We start from the raw sequence: 12,787 nt of genomic DNA, 5'->3' as shown, positions 1-12,787 counted from the left end.
CCTACCTAATATTTTTTCCTACCGTCATCAAGTCAAGTCATCAAATCAAGTCATATTTAGGCAGAAACAACTTTTCATTAACTGTATTTGACCTTCAATCCATTTTTGGCAGGTGAAAATGCCTATTTTGCGTTTTAATGGTCCTTTAAAAGAGTTAAAAGCAATCCTGTGAGCTCTAGTGTTATATTATGAAGCTCAAGAATGAGATCAAATCATATTTAGGTAGAAACAACCTTTCATTAACTGTATTTGACCTTCAATCAATTTTTGGCAGGTAAAAAGGCCCTTTTTCAGGGGAGAAATCAGATTCTGGAAGGCAATCACTTTTTGGCACGACACCGGAACTGAAAGTTCCAAGCAATGCTTGAGCCCGGCGGCTTTAGATGACCGTACCAGAGACGGACCAACGGCAGAAACAAACACTACTATCGCGGAATTACAACGATAATTACAAGATAATCCACAAAGGACACATTTTGTAAACACATATATATTTAAAACACGGCCGCACTGACACCCTCCACGCAGGTCTGTGGGGGGCTGATCTTCTGAAACGGCACGGCGGATACAATAACAATGGCATCTGGTTCCCCGTCGTCCTCTCCGGACACTGCGACGGGCTCCGGCACTGACCCGGCTCGGCCCGACACGGGCGAGCCTCTCGGGGGAGCGGGCTCGGACTCGGACTCGGACTTGGGCTTGGGTAAATTTGACTGCAGTAGCATTGAGATGGGAGAGCGGTTGGAGGGAGAGGAGCTGGAGGCAGAGTTCGAGTCTGCAGCGGACCGGGTCGGCGGGCTGATCCAGACGGCCAGCAGGGACCAGCTGCTGTACCTGTACGCCCGGTACAAACAGGTGAGTGAGTGAGGGCAGGAGCAGGAGAAACAGCTGCTACATACTCTCTATCTGGGTCAGTGTCATCAATGTTATCAAACAAGGATCATACAGTTGTCTGTTTCCCTCTGGTAGAGATGCAGTGGTCATGTTTAGTTTAGTTTAGTTTTAGTTTAGTTTATTTAGGTCATGACATCAAGGCAAGGCAAGTTTATTTATACAGGACTGTCTCAGAAAATTAGAATATTGTGATTTTCTGTAATGCAATTACAAAAACAAAAATGTCATACATTCTGGATTCATTACAAATCAACTGAAATATTGCAAGCCTTTTATTATTTTATTATTGCTGATCATGGCTTACAGCTTAAGAAAACTCAAATATGCTATCTCAAAAAATTAGAATATTCTGGGAATCTTAATCTTTAACTGTAAACCATAATCAGCAATATTAAAATAATAAAAGGCTTGTAATATTTCAGTTGATTTGTAATGAATCCAGAATGTATGACATTTTTGTTTTTTTAATTGCATTACAGAAAATAAAGAACTTTATCACAATATTCTAATTTTCCGAGACAGTCCTGTATAGCACAACTCAACACAAGGTGCTTTTCATTGACATTAAAAGCAGCAAGTCATAATTGTACAGTAAATACAATTATGAGAAAAGGAGGTAAAATAATAATAATAATAATAATAATAATAATAATAATAATAGTAATACATTTTATTTGTATAGCGCTTTTCAAGGCACTCAAAGACACTTTACATTAGTCAAAATTAGGCCTGTGTTGAAAAGATCTATTCTCCGATTTTAAATCGATTCTCATATTAATTCCTAAAAATCGATTCATATGTCTAAAGATCGATTTAAAAAAAAAAAAAAAAAAACATTTTTTTTTTCTCATCATTACATTACAACTTTTGGTACTTTTTTGTTTATGCCCAAAAAAGAAATATTTTGTTGGACATGAGAGTAACTGGTGGCATGTTTTTGCCTTTAAATATGATTAAAGGTATGAAAAAATTAAAATTTTCAGTTATAACTGCATACATTGTCTATATTTATTTGCTTTATATACTGTCTTGGGGTTACATTTGCATAACTGTTAAAAACCAAATTCTCATAAATGGGGAAAAAATAAAACCGATTTCATCCGTCTCTGTTTCCTCCCTGGATCTGTTTGATAATTATGACCCACGATGTTTCTGAAAGCAGTTCTATCAGCATTCTGGGAGGTGATTGGTCCTTACAGCATCATTAGCTGCAATACTTGCTGTTGAATCTCAATATAATACTAGTATTAATATGTCGCATAACTAGACAGTCATATAATTCATGCAACAGCTGAAAAAACAGTTTTCTTAACAGTAACCCAAATCAATATCGGATCGAATCGAATCGAAGCGTGATAATCGATTCTGAATCTTAAGAATCGGAATCGAATCGATTCTTGATATTTGAATCGATCCCCAGCCCTAGTCAAAATCATAAAAACAGTACACACAGGACAATTACAAGACACAGGACAGTACATGAGGACACAACATGACACAGGACATTAATCACAGATTAAAAGCTGTTCTGTAAAGGTGAGTTTTGAGATGGGATTTGAATATTGGGAGGTCTGTACAGTCACGGATGTGTTTGGGGAGGGAGTTCCAGAGGGTGGGAGCAGCGATGGAGAAGGCTCTGTCACCCCAGGTCCGGTGCTTGGTTCTGACTGGAGGGGACAGGAGGTTGGCGTCAGAGGAGCGGAGGCTGCGGGAGGGAGTGTGGCGGTGGAGCAGGTCGGTGAGGTAGCATGGGGCCTCATTGTGGAGAGCTTTGTGGGTGAGGAGAAGGATTTTGAAATTGATCCGTTGTAATAAATAAAATGATAAGAAAAGAAGTAAAATAATAAAAAGCACAAGCTGTTAAAAATAAAAATAAGGGCAGTACAGTACAGGAGGTAAGTATTTAATTTAAGAGTACGCTTGAGTAAACAGTAATGTTTTTAGGCCTGATTTAAAGGAGCTGACAGTTGGAGCAGACCTCAGGTCTACAGGAAGTTTGTTCCACCAGTGAGGAGCAGAATAACTGAACACTGCCTCACCTTGCTTGGTTCTGGTTCTTGGGAACCACAACAAACCAGATCCAGATGAACCTCAGGGGTCTGGGAGCTTCATAGGAACTAACAGATCAACCATGTATTTTGGTCCAAGACCATTCAGGTCTTTGTAGACCAGCAGTAAGATTTTAAACTCTATCCTTTGACTCAGTGGAAGCCAGTGTAGTGATTTCATGACCGGTGTAATATGGTCCAGTTTTCCTGGTGTTTGTAAGGACTCTGAAGGACACAAAAAAGAATAAAAATAAGACAAACATCAAAATTGCTTTTACAAAATTAAAAATAAAATAAAAATGACAACAAGGAAACGAATACACTGTTCAAAGAAAACATTACAAAAAAGTTTCCATTATACAAATAACATCTAGACCGAAAAAGGTGTAGGCTGAAGCAAAGCTTATTCATTGCCTACCCTCAAACGGATTATTTAAAGTAATTAAATAAAAGCAAGAAGTAAGAGATAAGACTGCCAGTAAAACAAATTGCCTCCATGGGGATAACAAAGATTCCTCGAAAAATAAGAAAGAAAAAAGAAAGGTGCAGTCTACACGTTTCCTTCATCCTTGAATAATCAAATCAAATCACCAATTAAATGAATACCCAATTTAAAAAAAATAAAGTTAAGGTTTTTACCTGATTTCAAATCCCTCTCCAATTTATTCCATACATCCACCACTGTAATGCATCTCAGTTTGGTGTTGGTTCTGATTTTTGATTTCCTGTATATGCTCTCCCCTCTGAGGTTGTAATGGCTTTGTCTTAAATTAAACATGTTTTGCCAGCATGTTCTTGTTGATTTTGAACATAATCTGTGAAGTCCACCAGTTCATTGAATTTTAGCTCATTTGTGTCTATAAATAATTGGTTGGTTGGGTGCTTGTATCCAACTTTGTTTATGAGTTGCATTGCTTTTTTTGGAGTAAGAATATTGGTTTTGTGATTGTCTTAAATGTGTGTCCCCATACTTCTATACAGTATGTTATATATGGTTTTATTAAAGATTGATACAGGAGTTTTAGCAGTGTTTACGCACTGACACCATGTGGTTAGGGTGAATCATAACATTTCTTTAACAGACTCAGGTCGTTGGGTGTAATCATATTTTACTCTATCAAATATTTCATCAGCTAACTATTTTTCATTTGTATTTCACAGGTCAAAGTGGGAAAGTGCAATACACCAAAACCCGGCTTCTTCGATTTTGAAGGACAGAGAAAATGGTCTGTTTTATTTTATTTACGTGACAGTATTATAATAAACAGCTTCCACATATGGTTGAAATATACCAGAGTAAGCAGTTTGGCATATTATTTAAATGCATGTATATCAAACTCAATATAATAGATATATAAATATTATTTTTGAATTATGATTTCATTTTATAGTGATTTTTGCTTTGTGGTTTTGGTCAAGAATCTTAAGAAGTTTTCAGCTTTGAGAGACCTTCCACTGCAATACACAGATAAAAGAAAAAAGTACACCTATGATGTGCACCTATCTTTGATTTGATGTTGTGGCAGGCAAGCCTGGAAGCAGCTTGGAGACATGGGAACGGAGCAGGCAATGCGAGAATACATTTCCTGTATCAACGTGTTAGACCCTGAAGGCAGCATGAAGGTAATAAAAGCCATTCTTGAAGAGAAGCCAGAGCTGATGATATTATTCTGGGTCTTGGGATACTTTATACACTACAAACTGAACAGTTCAAAATCATTACAATATTTGTGAACAATTATTTATATTTGTATATATATTACATTTGCCTAAAACAATTATATGTATTTTAGGTGTTTTGTGTACTTCTCCTTGTGCAATGTTTAATGACACTGAACTCAAGGTAATTTATTTATTCAGATAAAGTTATCAGTTTATTATTGATACCGTCTGAGATGATTATAAAATTATCTAAAAGTTGAGTCCCACCTTCTTGGATGTTTATGGTCATCAAAAGGGACTTTGAGGAAAAAGCTGCACAGTAGGGGGTTAACTGACAAAATACACCACCATCTGTTATTACAGGTTTTGTTGGGTGTAGTTCTCGATCTGTGCCAGTAGATGTCACTATTAGTTTGTATTCTATTTCAAGCGTCCAGTGGCTCATTTTCTGGACATACAACAACAACAAAAACAACAAAAACTCCAAATTGTTGCTTTGTTTTATGACTAATGCCGCAAACTGTTACAGTATAGCTTACAGTTTGTATGTAGATGGCTCACATCTCTTCACCATCTTCATCATTCAAATGTTCTGGGACAGGTGTGTGTTGCCATGGGCAGGTAGTCCTTGGGGACAGGAAGACAAGCATTTAGTCACAACAACAGTTTTCTACTTCCCTGCGGGATTTGGGAAGAGTACTACTATATGAACACAAAAAATAAAACAAAATACTCTGCGTGAAGTTCACATTAAAAAATGTGTTGTTTTTTTTAGTGTTAAATGTTTACCATTTCAAAGCAGGGGTATAATAAGGAAATGTATAGAATATATAGAATGTTCCAAAGGCAGCACATATTTGGGTTAAATAAATTTAATTGGCAGACATCACACGTAATCTCTGCACAGCCTAGAGTCTTGCCTAGTCATCGAAGCAAGTGTGACAAAGTTGTCAAATGAATTTCTGAAGGTATAGTATGACCCTGGAAGGGGCTGATATCCAAACCAGTTCATTATGTCTTCATTTTTTTTTTTTTTTTTTACAACTGTCTGCATAGCCTATATATTAACCATGATTTGGTAAAACCTTTATCAGTGAAATATATATGCATTTTGATCTTGCAGCAGATGTTAGTTCAGTTCAGTTAGTCTTAGAGTTCACCAAGTTTATCTAGAGTGAGTCCAGTCACCATGCGGAGGAAACTCATGTCGGCCACTTGTATCCGCAATCTTGTTCTTTCGGTCATTACCCAAAGTTCATGACCATAGGTGAGGGTGGGAGCGTAGATTGACCGGTCAATCGAAAGCTTTGCCTTTTGATTCACCTCCTTCTTCACCACGATGGTCCGGTGCAGCATCCGCAGTTAATCCGTCTGCTAATCTCACACTCCATCTTTCCCTCACTTGTGAACAAGACCATGAGATATTAAAACTTCTCCAATTGAAGCAGGACCTCTCCACCTATCCGGAGAGGATACGCCACCCTTTTCCGGTGGAGAACCATGGCCTGGGATTTGAAGGTGGTGATTCTCATCCCTGCCACTTCGCACTCAGCTACAAATCGCCCAATCACATGCTTAAGGTCCTGGCCTGATGAAGCAAACAGGACAACATAATCTGCAAGAAGCAGAGATGACATCCTGTGGTTTCCAGACTGAATCCCCTCCGGTCCCTGGCTACGCCTAGAAATCCTCTCCATAAAATTATGAACAGAACGGGTGACAAAGGGCAGCCCTGCCAGAGTCCACAATGCAATGGCAATGAGTCTGACTTACTGCCGACAATGCAAACCAAACTGCTACTCTGATCATACAGAGACCAAACAGCTTTTAGCAGAGGGCCCTGGACCCCAAACTCATGGAGCGCCCCCCACAGAATGCCACGAGGGACACGGTCAAATGCCTTCTCCAGATCCACAAAGCACATGTGGACTGGTTGGGCAAATTCCTATGAACCCTCAAGCCCGTCTGCAGAGGATATAAAGCTGGTCCAGTGTTCCACAACAAGGATGAAAACTGCATTGTTCCTCTTGAATCTGAAGTTCCACTATCGGCCCAATTTTCCTCTCCAGTACACTGGCTTAGACTTTCCAGAGGAGGCTGAGAAGTGTGATCCCTTTATAGTTGGAACACATTCTCCAGTCCCTCTTTATAAAAAGAGGGACCACCTACCAGGTTTGCCACTCCAGCGGTACTGTCCCCTTCCTCCATGCAATGCTGCAGAGACATGTCAACTAAGACAGCCCTACAACATCCAAAGACTCTCTCCTCCATGGCCTAACCAAACTCCTCCCAAAGTTTTTGCCTCCAGGACTGCCCTAGCTGCGCCTTGCTTGGCCTGCCGATACTTATTGACTACGTCAGGAGACTCACAGGCCAACATGGCCTGGTAGGAGTCCTTCTTCAGCCTGACAACGTCCCTTACTTCCGGTGTCCACCACTGGGTTCGGGGGTTGCCACCACGACCAGAGACTTTGCGTCCACAACTTCAAGCTGTCGTGTCGAAAATGGAGGCAGAGAACATGGTCCACTCTTACTCAATGTCCCCAATCTACCTCAGAATATGAAAGTTCTCTCGGAGATGAGAGTTGAAGACTGCCCTGACAGATGGGGCTTGGCCAGAAATTCCCAACAGTACACAATGGTGTTCCTTATGGACAAACTGACTGGCACAGAAGTTCAATAACAGAGCACCGCTCAGTTTCATATCGGGGAGGCCCTTCCTCCCAATCGCACCCCTCCAATTATCAGTGTCATTGCCCACGTGACCTTTGAAGAGCACTATCAAGGACCCCTCCAGGGGCTCCAAGAAGGTCGGGTACTCTGTACTGCTATTCGGCCCTTAGGCAAAAATAACAGTGAGAGACCTTTTCCCGACCCAAAGGCGCAGGGAAGCGACCCTCTAGTTCACCGGGATAAACTCCAACACATTGCGGCTGAGCTGGGGGGCTATAAACAAGCCCACACCAGCCCGCCGCCTGTCACCCTGTGCAACTCCAGAGTAGTGGAGGGTCCAGCCCTCCACTACTTATGCCAACTGAAGCCCTCCACTACACTACTAAGGAGCTGGGTTCCAGAGCCCAAGCTATGTGTGGAGGTGAGCCCGACTATCTCTAGCTGGTACCTTTCAATCTCCCGCACAAGCTCCGGCTCCTTACCCCCCAGCGAGGTGACATTCCATGTCCCCACTGTGAGGGTTTTGGTCCAGGGATTGGGTTGTCGAGGCATTCCGCCACGACTGCTACCCAACCCACATTGCACCAGCCTCTCATGGTCCTTCCTGCGGGCGATGATCCTACTTGAATGCGGGCCCACGTCACTGTTTTGGGCTGGGTCGAACCGGGTCCCATGGGCAAAGACCCGGCTATCAGGCGCTCAATTTCGAGCCACAACCCCAGGCCTGGCTCCAGGGAGGGGTCCTGGTGACACGGGGCGACGTAATGGTCCCTGATTTACTTTTATCCATATTTGGCTTGTGAACCAGCTATGTAGAGCAAATATCGCAAAGTGTCTAGGACCTGCTTGCCATGGGAGACTCTACTAGGGGCGTAATGCCCCTGACAACATAGCTCCAAGGATCATTCGAGCAACACAAACCCCTCCACCACAATAAGGTGGCGGTTCAAGGAGGGGAATTATGTAAAATTTGGGGATTTGAGTTTTAATTTGCAAAATGATTGTCTTCATCAGTAGCAACTGTGTGCAATAAAGTTTGTATGTTTTTAGGTATTTTCTTACTTTTGGAGTTTGACCCCAAAGGATGGGTTGTTCTTTGTAATTGTTGATAATTTTTTTGTCTTTTTATTTTGACAAGGATTTTGTTGATATAAGGCACACAGTTGCAAAGTTCACCACAGCTATAACACTTTTGTGCATACTTTTCCAACTCTTAGAACTAAGAGAAGACAAAATAAATACTAGAACACTTGAAAGAAGCAATGTTTTTGGTGATTACGTGCTTGAACTGTATCTATATTGTTTTAACCTTTTTTGTGTAATATTTTGATGGACACATGTACTTAAGTTCTAAACAGATTTGGTTTTTTGATATTTTAGATGGTAGATGCCTGCTGACATCCTGACCTGTAGTCCTGCCCTCTGACCACCTCAGTGTCTGCTGTCCACATCTGCTTATATAGTCATCCCTGTAGTGCACCAGTTAGCCATTGTGTTTGTGTCTGTCCTTTCTCTGTTCTTCATTCTCGCTGTCTGTTTTCTCTTCTTCTGTTCTGCCCTGCTGGCCTCCGGCAGGAGGTTCCCCCCTTATGATCCAGGTCCTGCTCAAGGTTTCTTCCCTCCAAAAGGGGAGTTTTTCCTTGATATTGTTTGCCGTAAGGTTTTTCTCCCACTAGGGGAGTCTTTTACCCGTCATTGTTTATGTTATATTATGTTATAATTGCTTGGGGGTCATGCTCTAGGTCTCTGGAAAGCGCCTAGAGACAACTTCTGTTGTAATAGACGCTATACAAATAAAATTGAATTGAAATTCAATATTGAAAAGTACAACATGTCTCAGATCATTGCATTTATGTTCATTTTTAATGCTGGTTTGCATAGTTATTAAACAAATCAACATTATATCCTTGTTTCATACTTTAAATATGATATATATTGCTGTAATGAGGGAGAGTTTCATCTTCCTATTCTGAGTTAAATTCTACTGACTTCAAGGCCTTTCATCAAATGTCAAAAAAAATAATACATTACTGTTATTTGCCTGATATCTTGTTACGAGCAGATCAAAAAACTACACTTCATGTATGCAAAAGTAGTGAAAAATAGTGAAAAGAAAGATGGCTGTGCAGGTGAATTAGTTTAATAAAAATGTCACTTTTCATGGTTATTTATTACAATTACTCTCATATTTAGAATAAAAATGTTTTCTAATGTCATACCATCAAATCCTGCATACTGTACCAATAACTGCTTAATACCTGTGAAACGGGATATGAACTGAAATAACGATAACTGTCAAGTTATGGCTGTATGTGACCATCAAAGACAAACATCACACTTGTTTTTTTTATTTTGTTTTGTTTTAGCATAATTTATAACATAGCCTCAGAGAGATTAAATGGACTCGGTAGTTTTTCTTTTAGAATAGAAAAGCAAAGGAAGACTTTGAATGTTTGTCACATGTGCTCTGTGACAGGGTTGTTTTTTTTACATACTTTTCTTTCCATTTTGTTCAAGTTATTCACCTTTTTCCTGCCTGCTTTTCTTTTCTTCTCCCCTCATCTTCGTTTACCCCAATCACCCTATTCTTATCCCTAGCCCTCTGTTTTCTTTGTTCTCCTTCATCTTTTAAGTTTCTTTTTCAATAATGTGATAGTCAGCTTCATATCAAGTCTTGACACATTTCTTTTCAGCTATTCTGTGGGCCGGTATTTGCTGACTCTGCCCCATAAGTTGCACAATACCGGGGGAGAGTCGCAAATACCCCCCATCCCGACCACAAAGGTCCAGATTCTATTAGTGTTAACAAAGCGCCCCAGCATGGCTGCAGTTATTCTTTGGGAAGCGCAGTTAAATGGTGTAAGTAGGAGTACATAGACAGAAAAGCAGGGGGAGAATAATAGCCACAATTTGACCTCTGTTCCTCTCTCAATTGTTGAGCACACACTGGCTTTATATTACATTATATTTCTGCAGAGCAGGGCCAGTGCATCAGCGAATATTCTGAGTTTCTGAACTGAATTAGGTTTTCCCAAAAGTGCATGCATGCTTGTTCTACTTCTCTTGTCATGTTCTCCCCACTCTCCCCATTTCCTTAAATCAGATTTGTGTTGGTTCTTTTGTGAGCTGAGGTTGGTTAGTGAAGAATAGCCTGGTAATAAAGTCTTTGTTGCACTGGATGTAGTATGAAAATTCAAGAACGAAAGAAGATTAACAAGAGTTGCAATATATTTTATATAGTTTACATTCATTCTGTTGGTCATTTATTATCTACAAGGTCATGCTTAAAGCCCAAGAGAGTTGTTTCATATTTCATGTTTGGAATTTGTCATACATAGATGTGCAAAGACTATGGGTGTACCTATAGACGTTCACCTATTCATGGTGAATAGTACTTTACTCTTTTGTATTTTTTTTGTCTCCATACAAAACAATGAGGCCAAAAACACCTCTCCATATATGAGGTGAAAACATAGGCTGCTGGACTAAACCACAGCAGAGTGACTCACAAACCATAATTCCACAGATCGGGGAACTTTGTCCTTTATCTGTGTGGAAAGTGTTTTATGTAACTTGTAATTGCATATAAGGTGGATTTTGTTCCGTTTTCAATAGTGCTTCATTCTCACAGGAAAGACGAGGCGCAGAGAGGAGAACAGGTTTTGGAGGAGCAGCAGTCAGCTCTCTATACCAAGAAGAGGAGATGTTAAGGTATTTATATCCAATATAACACAGATAGCCACACAGCAGAACCTCCCTGTTGCATCCATTATGGAGAGAAAGACACTTCCATTGCATGTATTTATTTATTAAATTTTTTAATGCCTAGGTCAAATCAGTGCAAGTCTTGAATTGTTAATCACTCGTCTTGATGCTGTATTTGATTACATTCAACATACTGTAACTGCAGTTAGAGCCTGGAAATGTCAAACACATCTGATTTATGTTAATGAAATACATTCTCCATTAACTCTTGCCTGGCAGACTTGCTCATGCTTAGAAACCCCCATCTTCATTTCAATTCAAAATAGAGCTCTATTGGAGATGAAAACGAGATGTGTGAATCCTGTAGGTTTTCTTCCTAAATGGCTCTATGTGATTAGTATGCGTGCTGTCAGGAAGAAGCGTCCAGAGTCTTCCCCCTTTTTAATTACGTGATGATTCAGGGGGCTGATGAAGACCTCCCAAGCACAGCAAAGCAAGGCAGGTACGGCAAGCTTCCCAGAACGATGCTCCTCTTGGCAATACCCAGTACCAACATTGCCCCGCAGGAAACCAGGCAGAAGGAAGGCATTTGCAAATGCACACCTGCGCACATATGTGCACCCTTTTTGATATTTGATTTTCATCCAAAGCCATGCATAACCATGCCAGAAGAGTCACACTCACTGCTCTGCTGCATTTTAATTTTTTTCTTTCTCACACGCAGACCCACTCCATATTAAACAGCTAGGCACCTGTTAACAAGGCAGAGTTAATTGCACTGCTCAGTGCTCAGTGCTCACTCAACCTCTTTGTGGGTGTGTGTGGGGCATGTATTGACAAAAGCAGGATTGATTAGCAATGTCCCTGGACTACTGAACTGATCAACATGTGATTGAGAAGGTTTTGAATGCTACATTTGCAATTCTCTGGCCCACATTGAAAAAGGATTCTAATAAACACTGGGGTCGTTTTATTTTTTCTCCTCCTTTGTCTGAACTCCTTGCCTTTAGGCCAAACCTGAGTTATTTGAGTTCTCATTGTTTCTCGTACTTCCATAGAGCTCAGCCAAATTGAGAGCCTTGACCGAACTTGTGCAGAAAATGCGATGAGAGATTGTGTAGGTGTGTGTGCGTGTTTGATGGATGGCATGGCCGTGCTGTTGATCAGCGAAGCTCGGACCAGGTAGATGAGTATTCTCTACCACTGTGACCAGTTAAGCCTGATGGATGAAGGACATATCTGCCAGTACACCAGAGTAGACACACACGTGAACACGTAACATTCTCACACAACGCGTACTGTGCACACAAACACAAAAGCCCTCGGTGCTCTGGTGATGACAGAGTAGCCTGTGACCTTCCCAGCATGCTTTGCAGCGCTGTTGATGTCATGCTGTTTATAGGACCCACATTAATCATTTGTTTGTTCGCAGTCTGTGTGTTTGCATCTGTGTGATTCTCATTGTACTGCAAGAGACCCCTCCACAGACCACAGAAATGCTTGTTTCGTTGTGTGTGTGTGCACATATATATATATATATATATATATATATATATATATATATATATATATATCTCTTTCTGTCATATATCCATCAGGCTAGCCCTGTCCTGCAGTCGACAAAAGACTGATGAGCCGGCTTCAGGGCTCCAGAGTGCGACCTATTAGGTCGCATATGCGACCTAATTTATTAAGGTGCGAGTTAAAATTTAATGAGGTCGCTCCGGTGCGACTAGTGGAAAAAAAAAATATTTTATTTATTTTTTCACTCGGTTGTGTTAGTGCATTAATGGAGTGGTTGATAA

General features: G+C 40.6%; 1 protein-coding gene across 1 annotated transcript in view; it reads left to right on the top strand.

Moving 5' to 3' along the window:
* The first annotated feature begins 388 nt into the window (after positions 1 to 388).
* The window catches only part of acbd6 (acyl-CoA binding domain containing 6), a 40,472-nt gene continuing 28,073 nt past the window's right edge, over positions 389 to 12,787 (top strand). The window contains exons 1-4 of the mRNA XM_061738269.1: positions 389 to 855; positions 4,104 to 4,168; positions 4,469 to 4,565; positions 10,909 to 10,988. Coding sequence (XP_061594253.1) covers positions 577 to 855; positions 4,104 to 4,168; positions 4,469 to 4,565; positions 10,909 to 10,988 — 521 coding nt within the window. The 5' untranslated portion in view covers positions 389 to 576. The remainder of the gene's footprint in view (positions 856 to 4,103; positions 4,169 to 4,468; positions 4,566 to 10,908; positions 10,989 to 12,787) is intronic.

The sequence above is a fragment of the Cololabis saira genome, chromosome 13 (genome assembly GCF_033807715.1).
Source record: "Cololabis saira isolate AMF1-May2022 chromosome 13, fColSai1.1, whole genome shotgun sequence".
Lineage (NCBI taxonomy): Eukaryota > Metazoa > Chordata > Actinopteri > Beloniformes > Belonidae > Cololabis > Cololabis saira.
This window is presented reverse-complemented; position numbering and strand designations above follow the sequence as displayed.